At 39.8% G+C, this 21,435-nt stretch overlaps 1 protein-coding gene across 6 annotated transcripts in view; it reads left to right on the plus strand.

Annotated features, from left to right (window-relative positions):
• Positions 1–4,171, plus strand: part of KIAA0586 (KIAA0586 ortholog) — a 127,045-nt gene extending 122,874 nt beyond the window's left edge. For 5 of the 6 annotated variants that reach the window (XM_023726241.1, XM_023726240.1, XM_023726242.1 and 2 more), the window contains one exon: positions 2,984–4,170. In XM_023726241.1, coding sequence (XP_023582009.1) covers positions 2,984–3,135 — 152 coding nt within the window. In that variant the 3' untranslated portion in view covers positions 3,136–4,170. Of the gene's footprint in view, positions 1–2,983 lie in introns of all 6 variants that reach the window. The other variant, XM_023726247.1, reaches the window with a different exon arrangement.
• The last annotated feature ends 17,264 nt before the right edge of the window (positions 4,172–21,435 follow it).

A 21,435-nucleotide genomic window follows, 5' to 3' on the forward strand; every position in this document is an offset into this window, starting at 1 on the left:
GAGATTGCATTAAGACACTAATCTTGTCAACCTCATCAGTATAACCTCATCACAGTGATAGAATTTACAACACATTAGGAGATCACATATAATCTCATCATAGTGATAAGAGTTTACAACACATAAGGAAATCACATCAGATAACACACTCATACAATACTGGGAATCATGACCTAGCCAAGTTGCTACACACATTTTTGGGGGGACACAATTCAATCTATGACACGTCTTTTCTTAAAAAAAAAAATTAAACTCTGTGACCACCATAACTGGATATGAATGTTGCCCTTTTTTGCCTGGTAACAGTCTCAAAAATGATGCTTTTTTTAATCTCAATGCTAGCCTAAAACGTTCTCTTTCAGAGTTCTAAGACTGTGACTGTTTAGCTTGTGTAAAGGAACACTTCAAGAATTCTTCCCAAAATATATATTAACAAACACCTTTAGATAAGATGATGCCTTTTACTGACATAACTCGATTAAAACACAATTACTAGAGTTAAAAATAGCATAACTGTTTGGAGGCCTTCTGGAGCTGCTTTTTGTTGTTACTATAATTCATGAATCATTCTTATTCTTCTCTCTAAATCATACTACCTTTTGCAGCGTGTCCTGAATGTCAGTGCCTCTTAGGATAGTTCCTTTCCAGTTACCTAAGAGCCAACTTGTTTTGAGTGTTTTTTTTGTGTGTGTGTGTGCCAACACTATACAAAATATTTTATATCCATTATCTCATTTAATCCTCAAAAAACCTCTAAGGTAGATACTGTTAGCTCTCTTTTATAGATAAGGAAACTGGGGTTTAGAGAAGTGAAATAACTTTCCCTAAGCCTCTCATCACTCTGTCCCTTTTACCTCTTACCCGTTTTTCTTTATAGTACTTATCACCTCCTGACATATTTTATGTTTATTTCCTTATTTTTTTGTCATCTTCCTCCACCCCCAACTAGAATGGAAGGCCTGTGAGAGGGTCTTTGTTTTGTTCATTGCAGTATTCTCCAGAATCTAGAAGAACAGTGTACCTGGCACATAGTAGATACTCAACTGATATTTTTTGGGTGAATGGATGGATGAACCCAGCTCTGACCTATCTAAATCCTCTTTCCGCCTTTACTCCTTTCCACACAGAAGCCTAACACCACTGTGTGGGTAAGACCATTCCAGATGACTGGACAACAAACCTCATTCGGACCTTAGACTTGACCTGTGATAAAGGGTCTTGTGCTTGAAAATTAAGCACTGCCCCTCTCCTTAGCTGCCCCTACCATTACATACCGCTTATTAAATGGAATTTCCTTCACCCATCTTTAAAAAAATAAGTGATTAAAAGTAATCATCTATTACTGTGGTTAATTAATGTATTTGGTATAGTGCAAAGAGCAGTAAGTTATAGTCTCAGCTCTACCAATTATAGATTAATTAGATAAAAACCATCTTGTACCTTGCATGACTCTTCACTCTCCTGGGTTTCTTCCTACTTCCCTCTCTGACACCTCCCTCTTTTTTCCTTTATTTTCTCTATGATCACTTTTTTTCTTGGTCCTTTCCCCATATTTCTCTTATCATCTCTCTTCTCAGTCTTTTATTTCCTGGGCCATCATTGCCCTAATTATTATATCTGTGCAGATGACTGCTAATTCTGTATCTTTAAAACTGCCTTCCAGGCTTTGAAATTTTTAACTCCAGTTGCCTGTTGATAAAAGTCCAACAACACATTTTGCAGACATTCAAATTCATGACGTGTATAACTCATCCCAGTATCTCCCCACCTCTCTTCCTAATATGAAAGGAATTTGCCTTTTACAAATACAGTCATGTCCTGCATAACATCCATTCGGGCAACGTCCGACTACATATATGTCCATGGTCCCATAAAATTTTTTTTAAAGGGAAAACAGCTCTCCTTTTGTTTATTATTTCCCCCTAATGGTTTTAAAAAGGGCCCTGGTGGTGTAGTGGTTAAAGCACTCAACTGCCAACCATATCCACCAGCCACTCCAGGACAGAAAGATGTGGCAATTTGCTTCCATAAAGGTTTATATATAGCCTTGGAAGCTCTATAGGGTTGCGATGAGTTGGGATTGAGTTAGCAGTAGGTTTTTTTTGGTTAATGGTTTTAAGAGCAGACTCTTGCAGCACTGGACCACAGGTGGAATACATGTGGGTGAGGCAGACGACATGGCTCTGGTGGGGCTCTTCGGCTTTGTCTGGAGGGTAGACAGGCAGAGGAGGGGTGGGAGACATATGTAAGTTGGATGTTCGTAACCTGAGGGGTTGTGGAGAAACTGGAACCCACATCCAATGCTGGTGGGAACGTAGAATGGTATAACCACTGTGGAAAACAGCTTGGCGGTTTCTCAAAAAGTTGAACATGGAACTACCGTATGACCTACCAATCCCAATCCTAGGTATCCCAGAAGAAATGAAGGCAGGAAAGCAAACAGAAACTTGTACACCAATGTTCTTTGCAGCACTTTTTGCAAAAGCCAAAAGGTGGAAACAACCAACGTGTATATCAACAGATGAATGGATAAACAAAATGTGGTACACAATGGAATATACTTAGTCGTAAAGAGAAATGAAGTCCTGATACATGCCACAATGTGGATGAACCTTGAAAACATCATGCTGAATGAAATAAGTCCATCACAAAAGGACAAATACTGTGTGATCTCACTTATATCAAATAAGTAAATACATAGAAACCAAAACTTATTCGTGGTTACCAGGAGTGGGAGGGAGCGGGAAAGAGGGCATTTTTGCTTAGGGAGCATTGAGGTTATGTTATTGGTGGTGGAATGATTTGGAAAAGGATAGCAACAGTGGTTGCTGAACTTGAAAAATGTAATCAGTGATACTGAATTGTACATATCGAAATTGTTGAGATGGCTTATGTTTTGTTATGTATATTTTCACCACAATAAATTTTTTAAAAAACACTGGTGATGTACTTGTTAAACTGAATGAGTTTCTTCTTTTTGCAGGTGGTAAAGCAGTGCCACTCTTCACTTCGCAGGCACCACCTGCTAAGATGTCCGTAACGCTGCCCTCAGTGAACCTGGAGGACTGCTCTCCGACTCTGAGCGTCAGTACAGTTCAGGGTGACACGGACTCCTCAGGAGCAGATACCTTCTGAATGGGAACGGAGTGCAAACACAATATTTATACCACTGGTTTTGAGGTCATTTTACTCAGGCATAAAACCACTTCTTAGACTATATTGATCTTTGAGCATATTCTCAAAAACCGTCTCTAATTTTTTAATTAAAATGAAAGGCATGTCTTGTGTATGTAGGTAAAATTTTAAAATAAAGCCATTTAAATGTAAGTCATCATGGGTCTGGCTGTTTCTTAAAAGCAGAGAATGGTGGTAAGGACATAACTTTTAGCATCTAATATTGATCCTACAAATACAACTTTTGTATGTACTTACGAAATTATGTAGCTCAAAGTTATTCATTCCAGCATTGTTTATAACAGCAAAATAACTGGAAGCAACCTAGTGCCTATCGATAAGGGACTGACTCAGTAAGTGATCCATAGAGCGGAATACTATGTGGTACAAAAAGGATAAAAAAGCTTAGATGCTGATATGGAGTTATCTCCTAGATATATTGTTAGAGTGAAAAAAGCCACGTGCAAAATAGTGCGTGAGTTATGCTACCATAGCTTAAAAAGGAGTGGGAAGGAATCCAGATACATGGTGTATATACACACACACACGCTTAGATACATATATTTGCTTGTATATGCATAAAATATCTCTGAGAGAAGAAACAAGAAACTACTAACTTTGATTGTCTCTTGGGAGGGGAACTGAGTGGCTAGGTGATAGGAGTGACTAAGTGATGGGAATCAAGAATGACTGTAGTTACTGTGTGTTTAATCTTCAGATGTGACAGGAAAAAATTATGAGGTTAATTTTTTTATATACTTTTGTGAAACTTGTGGCTATATTACCCTTCAGAACATAAATGCATAAAATTAAGAGGAAAAAAAGCATTGCTTTGGAGTGTAACACATCTAGGTTCTAATTCCAGTTTCTTCACATACTGGCTCTCTGATGGGGGCAAATAAGGCCCTCCTTGTCAGCTGTCTCAAGTAAATGGGTGTAATACCCATTTTGTGGGATAATGAGGATTAGCGATGGTGTGTGTAGAGCACCCGGCACTGTTGGTGGCACAAATGGTTAAGCACTCGACTGCGAGCCAAAAGGTTGGTGATTCAAACCCACCCAACAGTGCCTCGGAAAACAAGCCTGGTGATCTGCTTCCAAAAGGTCACAGCCTTGAAACCCTTAAGGAGTGGTTCTACTATGCACATGTGTGGTTGCCAAGAGTTGGAATTGACTCCATGACAACTAACAACGACAACAAACGCAAAAACCAAACCTACTGCCATTGAGTCATTCCGACTCACAGTGACCCTATAGGACAGAGTAGAACTGCCCCATAGGGCTTCCAAAGCTGGTGGATTCAAACTGCTGACCTTTTGGTTAGCAGCGGAACTCTTAACCACTGCGCCATCAGGGCACCACGACAAGTGCTCAATAAATGGTGGGTGTCATTATCTTGAAGGACTTGAGCATCTTACACTAGTAGTTAAGCATATGAGAAGAAAAGCAACCTAGCGTTAGCAAAAAATTTATCTCCCTTAAAATTTTTTCCCGTTACAACTGAAGTTCAAACAGCAAGTAACTACAGTCATCCTTGGCTTTTCTTGCATTTTTCTAGTTCACTTAGTGGGTCTCAGCCCTGACTGCACATTAGAACCTCTGGGGAGCTTGAAAAAATACTAATGCCTCGGTTCCATACTCAGGGATTCTGACTTAACTGATCTGGGGTGGAGCTCAATGAATGAATGGAAGGAAGAGAGGGAGGGAGGGAGGAAGTCAGGCAGGCAGGCCAGCCTTATGGTGATCTTAATGTGCGCCGAAGGTTGAGAATTACTGATGAGTAATTTTAGAATTCCTTAAACTTCTAGTAGGGTCTATTGCTCAGGGAAAGTATGAGGATTTCTTCTTACTAAAGATAGAAGCTGCAAGAACCTATGGAAACCAGAAATATATCAGCCCCTCCCACGTGTTTCTTCCTATGTCACAGCTCCTCAAGCTTCTCTCAGATGGTTACTGAAATGCTTTAGGCTTCACTTTAGAATCTATTTTCTTTTCTTTAGATTTTTTTTAATTGTACTTTAAATGAAGGTTTACAGAACAAACTAGTTTCTCATTAAAAAGTTAGTACACATATTGTTTTATGACATTGGTTAACAACCCCACGACATGTCAACACTCTCCCTTCTCGACCTTGGCTTTCCTATTACCAGCTTTCCTGTCTCCTCCTGCCTTCTAGTCCTTGTTCCTGGGCTGTTGTGCCTTAGTCTCGTTTTGTTTTATGGGCCTGTCTAATCTTTGGCTGAAGGGTAAACCTCAGGAGTGACTTCATTACTGAGCTAAAACGGTGACCGGGGGCCATATTCTCAGAGTTTCTTCAGTCTCTGTCAGGCAAGTAAGTCTTTTTTTTGTGAGTTATAATTTTGTTCTACATTTTTCTCCAGCTCTGTCCTGGACCCTGTATTGTGACCCTGTCAGAGCAGTCAGTGGTGGTAGCCGGGCACCATCTAGTTGTACTGGACTCGGTCTGGTGGAGGCTGTGGTAGTTGTCCGTTAGTCCTTTGGACTAATCTTTCCCTTGTATCTTGTTTTCTTCATTCTCCCTTGCTCCTGAAGGGGTGAGACTAGTGGAGTATCTTAGATAGCCGCTTACAGGCTTTTAAGACCCCAGTCACTACTCAACAAGGTAGAATGTAGAACATTTTCTTTCTAAACTACGTTATGCCAGTTGAGCTAGATGTTCCCCCAGACCGTGGTCCCCACAGCCCTCAGCCCAGCAATTCAGTCCCTCAGGGAGTTTGGATGTGTCTATGGAGCTTCCAAGACCTTGCTTTGTACAAGTTGTAGTGGCTTCCCCAGTACTGTGTACTGTCTTACCACCCCACCAGAGTTACCACTTATCTATTGTCTATTTAGTGTTTTTCCATCCCCACCCCTCCCCTCCCTCCTAACCATCAAAGATTTTTTCTGTTTGTGTGTAAAGATTTTCATGAGTTTTTACAGTAGTGGTCTCATACAATATTTGTCCTTTTGTGATTGACTTATTTCACTCAGCAAGCATAGTGCCTTCCAGATTCATCCATATTATGAGATGCTTCGCAGGTTAATCATTGTAGAACCTATTTTCTTTGCTGTGGCCCTTTGGACAGTTCTGCTTATAATAGTCTCCATTAAACATTTGGAAGAAAAATGCCGCTCAGTGGATCATTAATTTGATTTTGAAGTTCATCTACAAGTGTCAGTATAGGATGAAAGCTAGGGAAACATTTCTAAGTGCTGCTTCATTTTAAACATTAACCTCCCCTTGGTTTCTGGTTTTCAAAGCTGTTTCTGCTTGGGAAGAATATCCTTATTTCAGCAACAGCACTTTTTATTTAAAGGTGCTGGTAGTTTTTTCTCCCTACTCGTAGAAAGCCTGCTCTTTCTAACTTTAGGAGGGTAGAGTTTAATCTTTGATTTAATCCACTCCTTGTGCACTTGTACTTTTCTCTAGGAAAAAAAAATGCTTGGTGTCTGTTCATTGTATTTTGTTTTGTCCAATTATTCCTGGCTAGGGTTACTCCTATACATCAAATCCTTTTGGAATAAAACTATATATGTAAAAATAAGTAAAGTGGCATTTTTGACATGTTAAGCCTTAAAATAAATTAATTTTATATTTGACTTATATCATTTCCAACTTCTGGAATAAAGTATTTATGAGACATGCTACTAAGAGGCAGACTATATCAGGATCAAGGCTATTAATATTGCTGGGCTTAAACGTGCCTTAACATCCGGGTAATGTGTATTTAAAGTGTTCCTTTGGTATAAATCTGAAAATATTTCCTTTATGTGCACTTTAATAGAAACTTGAATAAATGTTTTTATTCTCAGATGATAATATTTCTTATTACTAGCATATTTTCTGGCCTCTTATATAATAATTTTTAAATGCTAGACATATATTGTATCTTTGCATCTGTTTTTATTGTTTTTCTATTAAAAACAAAATATTTATCTAAAAATATAGACAAATTAGCATCTTAGTTCATGGTGATTATTATCCCTAGTCCAAGAGTAATTCTATAGTTGAAACATTTTTATCTTTTAAAAGATATCCTGATGAGACAACATTTCCTTATAGATGAATAATTAGAACAGAATCCTTAGTATTTCTGTGATGTCACTGAGAAGAAACCCACTAAAGTATTATTTTCTACCATATACTGATATGTCCATCTGCTTAAAAAAAAAAGTTAAGAATGAAGGACTTTGGGCATACAGTGTAGCATGGCTCCTCATGGGCCAGACTGGGCAACTGTGTCAGCGTTCATCAATCCACCCTTTTGGTGATCGACTCTCCTTAGGAGACGAGCTGATCACATGGAATTCTTCCTGGTATAAAATCATCATTTGATCATCAAACATCAGTTGTATACTAGCTTTTAAGACCCTATTAAAATGCATTGGATAAAAACGAGCAATTATTATAGTGAAAAATCTCATCATTATATTTTAGAAAATTTGATGAAGTCAACTTCCTATTTGACCTAGCCTGTGCCAGGAGAATAGATTCCAGCTCTCAGATTGTCAAACTTATGAGAGTAATCAGTCTGTATCTGTAATTTTTTTTTAAAGATATTTTTCTTCTCGTTCTGAAGCGTTTACATAGAAACAACAGGAAATATTAGCCACAGCACAGATGCCTGATTGTGAGGACAGTAAGTATGGTAATGCTATATGATGGTCCATTACCATAACAGCAAGTGAATTAAAGCTCTTTTGCTGGGTCTTTATAGTGTGAACTGTCTCATTTACAATTTCAGCCATAGTAGGGGATAAGTTACTGATACATCTCTCCAATTCAGGGACTCTTAACCAAGGTTAAGGTGCCCTGGTGGCACAGTGGTTAAGCATTCAGTTGCTAACGAAAGGGTTGGCAGTTCAAATCCACCAGCTGCTCCTTGGAAACTCTATGGTGCAGTTCTACTCTGTCCTATAGGGTTGCTATGAGTTGGAATGGACTTGATGGCAATGGGTTTTTTTGTTTTTTTTTTTAACCAAAGTTAAAAACCCTCAGGCAATCAATAGACCCCTCTTACTCCTGGGAGGTCACTCCTACCGAGACCTCTGAAGAGACCCAGATGGTGAGACTGGTGAGGATTGAAAATCTTCAAAGGAGCTGGTGAGGAGTCCCAGGGAATAGTTTTGGGTATACATAGAGGTCACAGATAAAGAACAGACCTGGTGCTGCACAACTAATATGAACTGTATGTAAAGAGTTGAAAATGTACCTCTTTTGCCGTGAATTATTATGACAAATAATGGTAACTATTTTAGTTGACATTTTATATTCTGCTTTTCCTGAGCAATGACATTTTTCACAAGGAGTTACATTATGAGTGTGTGAGTTACTAATATATACGGTATTTCTACCATCAGGATAGTTGTATGGGATTTCTTGGTAATCTTGGTATTTTTATTTCCTTTGGTCATATTCACACTAGTTTCATGGGTTATGAAAGTACCATGGACATCCAGAATAATTTTAAAAGGTGATCAGGTTGGTTTTTCTGTGTAGATAAAATACTAGCTGTGTGTGATCCTATATAATTATAACGACTAGTCTTAAGTGTCAGGGTCTAGAGATATTACTGTATGTTCTAAAGTATGTAGGACATGCTCTGGTCATATACTTGACAGAGTTGTTTGCTACCATTAAACTGAAACATTGCATGATTTGAGTGACCCCTGAAGTTGAAAATGGCTAACAGGTCAGATCAGCAGATGAGGCTAATCGTCCAACTCATTCTTAGAAACAAGCTAGAGGAAAATATAGTTTGCTTCAAAAGAGGGAGGGAAAAAGGAAGAGAAGTAGAGTTATAGAGAAGGAAAACAATGGCCCATAGTTATGAATTAACAATCTTACCAGGATGTCAGTCAATTTGAGTGAGTGTAACAAAGTTCTTGTTTCATTGTCTTGGGTGGAAGTTGTCCTTTCTGAAGTTGTCTGCTTGATCTGAAGGTCTTGGGTAAGCTATTAGTGCCTTGAAGCCATCTGTTTCTAGAGGCTTTTGGGTTAGCCTCAACTTGCAGACACTCATGGGAGCAGAAGTCCAGTAGTCTGAGTTGGAAGTCCATTTTCACTGTGGCACCTGAACCTGAGGATCAACTGTTGTAGCTGATGTCAGGAGAACCTGAAACAACCCATTCTAAGGCATTTTTGCATCCATATCAGCATTTTCTGCATAACAAACCACCCCAAAACTTGGTGGCTTAAAACAACCATTCATTTACTCGTGATTCTGAGGAAGAGCAGTTTGGGCTGAGCTCAGCTGGGACAGCTGTGCTCTGTTCCACATGATGTTGTCTGGCCTCACACATGCGTTTATAGTCCGTTGACAGTCAATGGCCTCACATGTCTGGCAGTTGCTGGCTGCTGGCAGGGGCAATGGAGATAACTGGGCCATGTGTCTCTCATCATCCAGCAGGCTAGCCCAAGCTTGTTCATATAATGTGGGTTGATGAGTTCCTAAGAGCAGAAATAGAGAACAAGTTCCAATATGCAAGCAGTTACAAACCTGTGCTTGTGTCACATGTCCCTTTGGCCAAATCAAGTCACATGTCCAAGCTCAGAGTCAAAGAATAGAAAAATAGACTCCATCTCTTAATGGGAAGAGCTGCAAAGTCACATTGTAAAGGAACATGCATACAGGAATGGGAAGAATATGTGGCCATTTTTGCAATCTAACACACAGGGTGATGTCTCTTCTAGCAGACCTGGTCACTGAGCTACAAATTGTATAAAGGTTTGGATGATGTCTCCTTTGGAAAGGTGGCTTGTACATGTTGGACATGAGACAGAGTATGGTAGATTAGCTTCTGACAGTATTTTGCTAGATCTGCATGTGAAAAAATAAACACTTATTGGTGAAGTTATTCCCAATCACATAAGGCATTCTGTAATGATATCCTAGGGAGAAAATCTGTATGAGCTCTCAGAAGGTGAAAATGTGGCCATTAACACTAGTGGTGAAACATTAGGCCAAGACGGATGAAGGATATTAGATAGTTTAGACCAACAGTCAGCAAACTTTCTCAGTAAAGGACCACATAATAAAGATTTTAGACTTCGTGAGTCGCATGTGCTCTCTGCCATGTATTCCATATTCTTCTTTGTGGGTTTATTTATTTATTTATTTTTTTTACAAACCTTTAAACAATGTAAACCACTCTTTAGCTCATGGACCATATGCAAACAGACAAGCAGACCATGGAACAAATTTGGCTTATGGGCTGTAGTTTGCCAACCTCTGATTTGTTCAGTTTTAGCTTCAGTGCCCCATTTGTTCTTTCTGCCTTTCCTGAAGAGTGGGGTGATGGGGAGAGTGAGGTTTTTGTGTCAGGAGAGGAATCCTGCAGAGTTTCTGTATGACTGTTCCAGTGAGATGAGTTCTGCAGTCACTGGATAGGAAAGTAGGAATTACTGTGTTGGGAACACAAAGTCTGGCAATGTTTTCCTTCTGAAACATCTGCAGTTTTTCAGCAAGGAATGGCTTCTATCCATCCTAAAGATTTACAATTACTAGTATATATAACTAAAGTCTAAAAATTTGAGTTATTATTGTTAGGTGCCATAGAGTCATTTCCGACTTAGCGACCCCATGTACAAAAGAATGAAACACTGCCCAGTCCTGCGCCATTTTCACAATTGTTGTTATGCTTGAGCCCACTGTTGCAGCTACTCTATCAATCCATGTCATTGAGGGACTTCCACTTTTTCACTGACCCTCTACTTTACCAAGCATGATGTCCTTCTCCAGGGACTGGTCACTCCTGATAACATGTCCAAAGTAAGTGAGACGAATTCTCTCCATCCTTGCTTCTAAGGAACATTCTGGCTGTTCTTCTGAAAGTCCATGGTATACTCAATATTCTTTGCCAACACCATAATTCAAAGGCATCAATTCTTCTTCGGTCTTCCTAATTCATTGTCCAGCTTTCACAAGCATATGAGGCGATTGAAAATACCATGGCTTGGGTCGTGTGGACCTTAATCCTCAAAGTGACATCTTTGCTTTTTCACACTTTAAAGAGGTCTTTTGCAGCAGATTTGCCCAATGCAATGTGTCGTTTGATTTCTTGACTGCTACTCCCATGGGTGTTGATGGTGGCTCCAAGTAAAATGAAATCCTTGACAATGGCAATCTTTTCTCTTTTATCATAACGTTGCTTCTTGGTCCAGTTGTGAGAATTTTTGTTTTCTTTATGTTAAGGTGTAATCCATACTGAAGGCTGTAGTCTTTGATCTTCATCAGTAAGTGCTTCAAGTCCTCTTCACTTTCAGCAAGCAAGGTTGTATCATCTGCATATCACTGGTTGTTAATGAGTCTTCCTCCAATCCTGATACCATGTTCTTTATATAGTCCAGCTTCTCGGATTATTCGCTACTAAACTGTACACTTTAAAAGAGTGAATTTACTCAGCATACAGATTGAATAAATATGGTGAAAGGATACAACCCTGACACACAACTTTCCTGATTTTAAACTATGCAATATTCCCTTGTTCTGTTTGAACAACTGCCTCTTGGTCTATGTACAGGTTCCTCATGAGCACAATTAAGCATTCTGGAATTCCCATTCTTTGCAATGGTATCCATAATGTGTTATGAGTCACACTGTCGAATGCCTTTGCATAGTCAATAAAACACCTATAAACATCTTTCTGGTATTTCTCTGCTTTCAGCCAGGATCCATCTGACATCGGCAATGGTATCCCTCATTCCATGTTCTCTTCGGAATCTGGCTTGAATTTCTGGGAGTTCCCTGTCAATGTACTGCTGCAACCACTTTTGAATGATCTTCAGCAAAAATTTACTTGCATGTGATATTAACGATATTGTTCGATAATTTCCACATCCTATTGGATCACCTTTCTTTGGAATGGGCACAGGTATGGACCTCTTCCAGTTGATTGGCCAGGAAGCCGTCTTCCAAATTTCTTGACATAGACAAGTGAGTACTTCCAGGGCCACATTCATTAGTTGAAACATCCCAGTTGATATTCTGTCAGTTCTTGGAGTCTTGTTTTTTGCCATTCCCTTCAGTGCAGCTTAGACTTCTTTCTCAAGTAACATTGGTTCTTGATCATATGCTACTTCCTGAAATGGTTGAACATAGACCAATTCTTTTTAATTCAGTGACTGTGTATTCCTTCCATCTTCTTTTGATGTTTCCTGCATCATTCGATGTTTTGCGCATAGAATCCTTCCTTATCGCAACTCGAGGCTTGAATTTTTCTTCAGTTCTTTCAGCTTGAGAAATGCCAAGTGTGTTCCTCCCTTTCAGTTTTCTAACTCCAGGTCTTTGCATGTGTCATTATAATGCTTTACTTTGTCTTCTTAAATTGCCCTTTGAAATCTTCTGTTCAGCTCTTTTACATCATCATTTCTTCCTTTTGCTTTAGCTACTTGACGTTCAAGAACAAGTTTCAGAGTTTCTTCTGATGTCCATTTTGGTCTTTTCTTTCCTGTCTTTTCAATGACCTCTCATTTTCTTCATGTGTGATGTCCTTGATGTCATTCCAAAACTCGTCCGGTCTCTGGTCATTAGTGTTCAATGGGTCAAATCTATTCTTGAGATGGTCTCTAAATTCAGGTAGATTATACTCAAGGTCATACTTTGGCTCTCATGGACTTGTTCTAATTTTCTTCAGTTTCAACTTGAACTTGCATGTGAGCAATTACAAGCTCTGTTCCGCAGTCAGCCCCTGGCCTTGTCTCTTTTACATCTCAAAAGAGATTGCCTTAAGACACAATCAATCTTGTAGGTTGAGTCTTGCCTCATTAACATAACTGTCTCAAATCCCATCTAATTAACATCATAGAGATATGATTTACAACACATAGAAAAATCACATCAGATGACAAAATGGTGGACAATCACACAATACTGGGAATCATAGCAGAGTAAAGTTGACAGATATTTTGGGGGACACAATTCAATCCATGACACTCTTCAATCTGTCATTCCTGGCATAGTAGACCATATGATTGTCTGATTCAGAATGGCCAATACTAGTCCATTTCAGCTCACTAACGCCTAGAATATCAATGTTTATGCGTTCCATTTCATTTTGATGACTTCTAATTTTCTGAGATTCCTACTTCGTACATTCCACGTTCCGATTATTAATGAATGTTTGCGGCTGTTTTTTCTCATTTTGAGTGGTGCCACATTAGCAAATGAAGGTCCCAAAAGCTTGACTTCATCCATGTCATTAAGCACTCTACTTTGAAGGGCTCATCTTCTGGCACTGTATCAGACAATGTTCTGCTGCTATTCATAAAGTTTTCACTGGCTAATCTTTTTCAGAAGTAGACTGCCAGGTCCTTCTTCCTAGTCCATCGTAGTCTGGAAGCTCAGCTGAAACCTGTCCACCAAGGGTGACCCTGCTGGTATTTGAAATATCGGTGGCATAGCTTCCAGCAACACAGCAACATGCAAGCCACCACAGTACCACAAACTGACAGACGTGTGGGACTGCTAAGGACCTGGGCATTCTTAATCTCCAAGGTATCACTAAACAGCTATGCATTCTCTTCATCTAGAGAGGGAGTAAGTGGTGGGATTAAATTTTGATTGACGTTTAATTGTGGTATGCAAAGAGGACAGTAGAAAGATTTCATAATCATTAAGGCAGCAGACAGAGAAATGTTGAGTGTTGCCTAGAAATTTCAGGGCTTGCACAGCATGTGGAATGCAAAGAGTTAGTGGAGAAGTAAGCACTATGTCAGCAGAAGTTTTGACCAAGTAGCCGTTGCTGCCCCCACACTCAGGCACTGAGGATATGTCTTAGCCACCAGATCAAGAGATTTGTTCAGATAGGCAATAAGCTTCTGGTGTGAATGGTTCTGCTGAATTAACACTTCTAACTGGCAGCCTTGTCTTTCCTGAACAGTTGGAGACGAAGATCTGGCGCTGTTAGGGATATGCATGTTGAGTGGGAATCAACTCACTGACTCAACGGCAGCTAAAAACAACAGGACTTTGCAAAGTGTAGAGCTGCTTCAGGGAGGCCTTCAGAGGGGAGAAGCCTTCTCCTGTATTTGCGTCCCATGGGAGGGGTTCTGGAATTGTGTTTTAGGAAGCTTATATAAGGGTAATCCAAAAAATCCTCTCAGATGTCTTTGAGTTTGGGGCTTTGTATATAATGGAATCGTTTTTATTCTGGCAAAGAACAGAGAGTGTCTGCCTGCAGACAGATTGTGACCAAAATTATGTAGTCTCTTGACACAGTTGTAACTTTTCTCTAGACACTTTGTCTCTTTTTGGCCAGTTTTGTTAAGAGATATTTGAAGTCTTCCTGTGAACCATTTAGATCAGGAGAACCCAGCAGTAAATTGTCTACATGTTGTGGCTGCTCATGGAAAAATTGGATCCTTAAGATCATTTACTTAAGCATTGAGAAAAAATATGGGGGTGATTCTGTAAATCCTCAAGGCCCATGATTTTCGTACATGAAGCAAGCAGGAACTGACTCTCCTTAACTACTAGTTACTAGCACTGCACATATATCCAACACCATAAAATATTTACTTCTGCTGGGAATGGAGGATAAGATAATATTTGGGTAGGAAACAATGGGAATCTAAGAATCGTAATTCTATTGATTGCTCTGAGGTCTTGAACAAATCTGGAGCCTTTACCATTAGGTTCTTAATTAGCAGTGTGAGTATTTCAAGGACTGGTGCTACTAGTAGAACTTGTTTTCAAAAAACCCAAAACGTGATTGGTTCCTGAGATCTCTTCAGGTTTGAGTAAATCTCAGGTGATTTAGGCAGGAGTTTACAAGAATCAATCTGAATCTTAATAGAATCAGCACTAATAAGCATAGCCCTTAGCCTTTACATGTGGTCTTTATTCTTAAGCTATGGCCCTTCTGGTGCTTCAACAGAATGCTCAAATTGTTTACCAAGCCCCTCTAAATTGGAAGGACTCGAATCCTAACTTTGTCTCTCTAGTACCAGGCATCAGTTGACATCTCTGCTCAGCTCTTCCAGGCTTCCAGCTGTGGCTTTCCACTGGGTTCCTTGGGTTCTCACCCAGCACATTGCATTTCAGGAGTCAGCTAAGGATTTGAGGGAGTTCGTATACAGATTTTGGGGCTCTTCCCTCTGTGGATCCCTTCTTTCTGGGATTTCCCTGCTCAGTTTTCAGCCTCTCTGGCAGCCCTGAACTATGCTCTGACTCCCAAGCCCACCAAGACTGCCCCTTGGGCTTGGGCCTGTCCTCCACACACCTGGGCACTGGGGGTGTCCAATAACTGTGGATCTCACCAAGTGGGTTTTCTTTCTTTTAAGGTATGAATATCCTCCAGTTCCTGCCCGCTTTTGGTCATATTCCAGTACTTAAAATGGCTGTGTTTATATTTTGTCTATAGTTTATAACTGTTAGTGGCAGGAGAGTTTGTCTGGTGTAAGATACACCATTACTGGAAGCTGGCACATAATCAGCAACAAGATAGTAGGAAGAAGTAGCCATATCTTCATTTCATTTCTTTTCTTTTTTTTTTAGAGCCTTAAATGCTTTATTTTACATTTTGATAACAGTCCTTTCAAGCATCTTTTTATGCTCTTTACACCCCTCTTGTTGTTTCTGGTCCTCCCAGGTAACTAATGTTAACTTTCTAATCTGTTATTTTTTCACACCTGTCTCCATGTTTATATGAGCACATATAAATACACACATATATATTTACATTTTTGCTTTATTTCATAACAGCATAATTAGATTATATATACTCCCGTGCATGTTGTTTTTCTCTTAAAAATATATTCACAGCTTCATTTTTTGCCTTCTCCTCCTTCCTTCTCTCTCTGCTCTCTACCACCAACGTTGCCACTACCAGCCCCAGCCTAGAAAGACCTTGGAACTCAGTAAGAAGAAAGAAACAGAGTAGGATGTGGGCTCAAGAATTTGGAGGGACAAGAAATCCCTAATGATCTAGCTAACAGAAGAAGAATGTTTGTCTGTAGGCATTGGTGTCTAGTCTGTGCACTGCATGTAAGCCTCTTCTCATCAATGAAATCATAAAGTACTGAAGTAGTAGCTCCAAATCTGGATGTGGATCTTTTATAAACTAAGATCACAGGCCTCACTCCACACCCACCAAATCAACAGCTAGCAGAGAGGCCCAAGTGATTCTGATGGTTAGCCGGAACTGGGAGTTATTACTAGGGTAGAGAGGCCTCAAATATTTCTTGACTGAACAAATGAATGAATTCATATGCATAACTGGCAACGGTGAGGTCATTCACACAAGTAAAAACTGCCTCATCTTCCGCAGGCTGGTTCTCATATGTACAGGGTTGCAGGGGACTTGTCTGAGTGCTGTGGAAAGTATCAGCCAGAGTGAGTTTTGACACTGATATATGATGCCCTGCTTCATGGGAAATAGTTCAGGAACAGCCAGGAAGTCTGAAGCCCATTGAGAATGTGTTAAATGTGAAGTGTCCTGTTAGGTTTCTCAATGTCTCGACAGTCTTGAAATTTGTTTTTCGTTGCTCCAGCTTATATGCTCCTGAAAAAGGCCTTTCATTGTCCTGCATCTGTCACTTAGAGATATCCTTCACTCAGGAAACAAACCTCACTTATCTTTAGACGTGTTTTACTTGGATCAAAAAGCAGCTGAATACAGATGCTTTATGATGCCTGAAAAATAACACCCAGAGGTCCAGTTCTAAAGCTATTTGAAATTCTCCCCTTTTAATAAGCATCTTTCTCCTTTGGGAGGATAATTCTTTAAGAGGCCATAATCTGGTCCTTGGCATTAACCTAAGACCCTTTTGCTATTAAATGTTGTAAACAAAGCTCTTGCTTGTAAGATGAACATACGTCAAGAGTCAGGGACTTTAAACTTCCCCAAAAGAAAAGGGACACAGGCTTACAGTGCACTGATGGCTTCATTCTCTGCCCACATTGGAGGTCTTTGGTTCAGGGCAGGAAGACCATCCATAGAAGGGCTTAAGGGGAATGACAGGATGTGGTTCCCCATTCTCCAAGTGCTGAAGATGTTGTAAGTTATCTCTTAATAGAGTTCTAGAGGGCACATTGCTGTATCTTTAGTTTCACTGCATATTTAACTGCAGTTGTTGTTACTTATTAGTTGCTGTCAAGTCAATTCCAGCTCACGGCAACCTCATGTTTGCAGAATAGAACTGCTCCATAGGGTTAAGAAAGGAACACTATGTGTGTACATGTGCATGCATTGTGATTTTTCTCTTCTGAAGCACAATCAGTAAACCATAGTTTTGTTTTTACCTGGTTCTCCTTTTTCTTGCTACACATTCACTCCTGGCTTTTCTTTTTTAGAATGTAAGTAACTTCCTGTGCAGCAGAGATGATGACTTTAAAGAAAAAAATGAGTGTAACACCTAGCACAAGGCTCTAGTCTTTTAATACACAAAAATGTTTGATACTTATGAATGATAATCATATGCACCACTTGGGAAACTTGTGAAATCACGGATTTCACAAGCAGGGCTATAATTGTCACTTCTTTGCCACCTATTTTTCCAATAGAAGCATAACTAGGTAAGAGAGAGATTTATTTGTAAACTTCATCAACATTTTTTTCATGTTAGATTTTTCTAAAAATTTTGCTAGCATAATAATTTTATTTAATCATCCACATACGGTGGAAAATTAATTAAGAAGTAGAGAAGTGAGTGGAATTGAAATATATTTTGCAGAACTGAAAATTTTAAAATATACAATTTAAACTCAAATTGCATTGATCCTTTTCACATCTATATGAACATGAAGTTTCATGAAAGAGCCCCTAAATTCCCTGTTTTTATGGGATTCTTTCTTAATCCCACTTTTTTTTTCTTCCCCCTTTAGAATGCTAAATATCCTCCTTCTCTGGAGACTAAATTAGGTGCATCTTGAATTCATTTCTTAGAACATAAGAAATCTTTCTTTTCGCCATAAGCTGTCAGTACCATTTATATTTTAAATGAAAGGCAACCCTTTTTTTGAAGGAGGGACTCCAACTTTCTTTGGGGATTATCTAAACAATGTCACGTGTCCTCTTTTCTCCGTTCCATCTTCACATGAGAAAGCATAAATCATGTAACCCAACAAATAAACACAATTGACATGTTATTTCTCTTTCTATAAAGACACGAGTTCTTTAATCTCCTATTTCTTGTAAGCAGGCCTACTTTAGAAGACTGAAATCCTAATGTATACACAATGGTATTCCGTAAGTAACAGAGAAAACTCTAATGGAACTGTATGTTAGAGAAATTTAATGTAACATGACTACATGAATACCCCTTGCTGTTTTGCCTCTCTCATCCGGTTTGGCTATAAAAACCAGAAAGCATTCCTGCTGAAAGGAAAAGAACAGCTAGCTAAGAGGAAAAATCTAACCGTGAAGTGCTGGCAATGCTCAGTGCCAAGAACCTGAGACTTTCTTTCAAGCATGATATTTTATTGTTAAGGTTTTGTAAGAAGTCAGCCTTAATCTATTAAAAAAAAAAAGGGGGGGGGAGGGGAGTGATTTAGAAATAGGGGGAAAAGAGCAATTTTGCTGTATTTACTCTCTAGTATAAACAAGGTATGAAGCTAATGCTTTCTTGGCATGACATGAAGCTCTCAACTAACAAAAGAGGTGCAATTAAAGCTCACCTGGCCTCAGAGGTCTTCTTTCCATAATAGTTAAACACTTACGGCTGGCACTCGGTGACCAAGATTGGCCCAGGAGATTGGCTGGGACTTTTAATTGGGAAATAGCAGTTCTACCAAAATAAAAGTAATTAAACTGATGGGAGGAAGCCTAAAAGGAGCAGCAGAAGGAGCCTCTTTATGTGTCTGTTTCAGGGGTGGGGCTGTGGGTAGGGTCTGCGTTTGTGAATGTGTAATTTGTGAGCCTCTCATGGCACTCCAGGGGACCTTTTGGAGTCTGGCAGAGAAAGGCCTAGGAAGTGAATCTCATTCCCAAAGAAAATGGGTTTTGCTGTGATTTTTTTTTTTTTTTGAGATACTTTAGTGGTCACTTTCATCAGAATCACATCAGGTATGATGATGTTTCCTATCGGAGTGCCTTACGGCCCCTAACTCGTGTCAGTACTGCCTGTTGAGCTGGTGTTACGGCAAAGATGCCACTCCTGTGGAACTTCTTGGCAGCTACTCGCAGCTGGGGTTCTGGTATTCCTCCTGCTAAAGGTTGATAATTCTTCATGAGAGCATAGAATAGAGCAGTTGAAGCAAGTTTGGGGAAGGCTGTCAGTGCCACTGTGACTACATCAGGATGATGAATGGTTTTGACATAGTGGATCCATTCTCCAGTGCGCTCCTTCAGCTGCTCCTATGCATCAAGGAATCCATCGATCTCCTTCATTACGCCAGGCAGCAGTATCAGATGTGAATCAGCATTGTGCAGGAAGTCGTAGAGAGCAGTCAGTGTTGTTATCTGGGCATTGTGTGCCACCACGTGGACCTGAACAATGATCTGGTTAAGGGAACCATGGTAGTCCTTGCTGAGAATGTTGACGAAGACTTTGTGACGCCACAGTGGAGCTGCCAAACATGAGACAAATGTTGGAATGTCGAGACCTGGATATAGAGTGCGAGCTGCACTCACATTCAGGGAGATCTTAAAAGCATTAAATATGCTTTCTGCAATTCAGACACAGAAGCTGTCTCTGGAGTCTCTGTACAGAGCAATTAGGATGCTTAGCATAGCGTGGTAAACTCCAAGCTGATGGTTCAAATAAGCAGGAACAGTCGCTGTGCCACATCCTGTGGTGCCATAGGTTTGAGGAATCCACGAAATGACATCACCATCTTCATCTTCTATGAATTCAGGGCACATGAGAGAAAATGCCAGGCATCTTGGGGCATGGACTGAAAAAGATGGTAATACATATTGATTGAACACTGTGGATGATTCTGACCTCAGGAGAGTATAGTATGAGCAAAGCAGTGGTATAACAGTCTTTCCCTGGAGGTGCACCAACGTCTAATGCTTCCTCATGCAATGGCTGAGACTCCTAGATGCCTTCATCTCTCTCCAAACTACCATTGGCCTGCCTTTTGGCGACTGTCTTGGTGGTAAGAGGCGGGGAGGGGATTTCTGCTGTGATTTTATCTTGTGTCCTTTGGTCCAAGAGAATCCCAGCATTCAGCACACAGGTGCAGGCAGTGTAGCAAGGCAGCCTGAGACTCAGGTTTGGTACCGCAGCAGTACTGATTAAGAATAGGGAGAAGCAAGGTGCTTACTGTGGAATAAATGAATCCTCTGTGACAGGTGGATCAAATGAACTCTTTCTCCCAGTTCAGGGCCCATACAATAAGCATGTCTCCATTACAAAGTGAAGTGCTGGGCCACAAATAGAGGACCTGAAAAGGGAGTGGTGATAACCTGAAACCCAACATTCACTTCAAAGACACAAAAGGTAGATGCTGGATATTAGAGTTTCTCGGAAGAGTAGTTTTGATGTGCTGGTGGGATTGACAGGACCAGTGCAAGGAGTTGCGAGGAGACCACTCAGAGAGCTGGTTGTGTCAGATAAATAAACTGTCAAATGATTTCAGGAGCGGCTGAAAATGCAATTAGAGAATATAGTGTATATAAAAATTAAGGGAAAATATGCAGCCTCTTCAAGATTCATAGACTGTATTTTAGACGTTGCTTTGTCCATGATGGAGGTGTGTTCCTTAGCGATCATTCTGCCAGTGGGTAGGAATCCAGAAGTAAAAATTAATAGGACTATTTTTTTGCAGTAGTTGAGACATTATGTGTAGAACCATTGACTGCGGCCACACTACCGCTTTAATATAGTCTCATTTTAAACATTTACCAAACACTTTGGGAGATCATTTGTAGTTTTTAAAATGATGTGTTAAGTCCTAAAACAGCCAGTTAGTAACCTGTTTCTGAAGTAGGTTTCTTTAGAGCGTGACATGGTAATCAGTTCAGAATAGCGACCGTCTATTGGTAAATGGAGCCATCTGAGATCAGGTAGAACATCTGTTCTTGAAGAATGTAAACTGGTCAAATAATTTTTTTTTTTAATTATTTCCTCATATTGTAAGGTTGAGCATCTTTTTGTTTATTTATTTTGTTGTACTTCAGGTGAAGGTTTACAGAACAAATAGTTTCTCATGAAACAGTAGTACACATACTATTTTATGACATTGGTTAACAACTCCACAACATGTCAACCCTCTAACTTCTCAATCTTTTTTTTTGGTGAAAATACACATAGCCAAAGATACACCATTTCAAAAATTTCTACATGCACAGTTCAGTGACATTGACTACACTCTT

Source organism: Trichechus manatus, unplaced genomic scaffold, assembly GCF_000243295.1.
Source record: "Trichechus manatus latirostris isolate Lorelei unplaced genomic scaffold, TriManLat1.0 scaffold00010, whole genome shotgun sequence".
Lineage (NCBI taxonomy): Eukaryota > Metazoa > Chordata > Mammalia > Sirenia > Trichechidae > Trichechus > Trichechus manatus.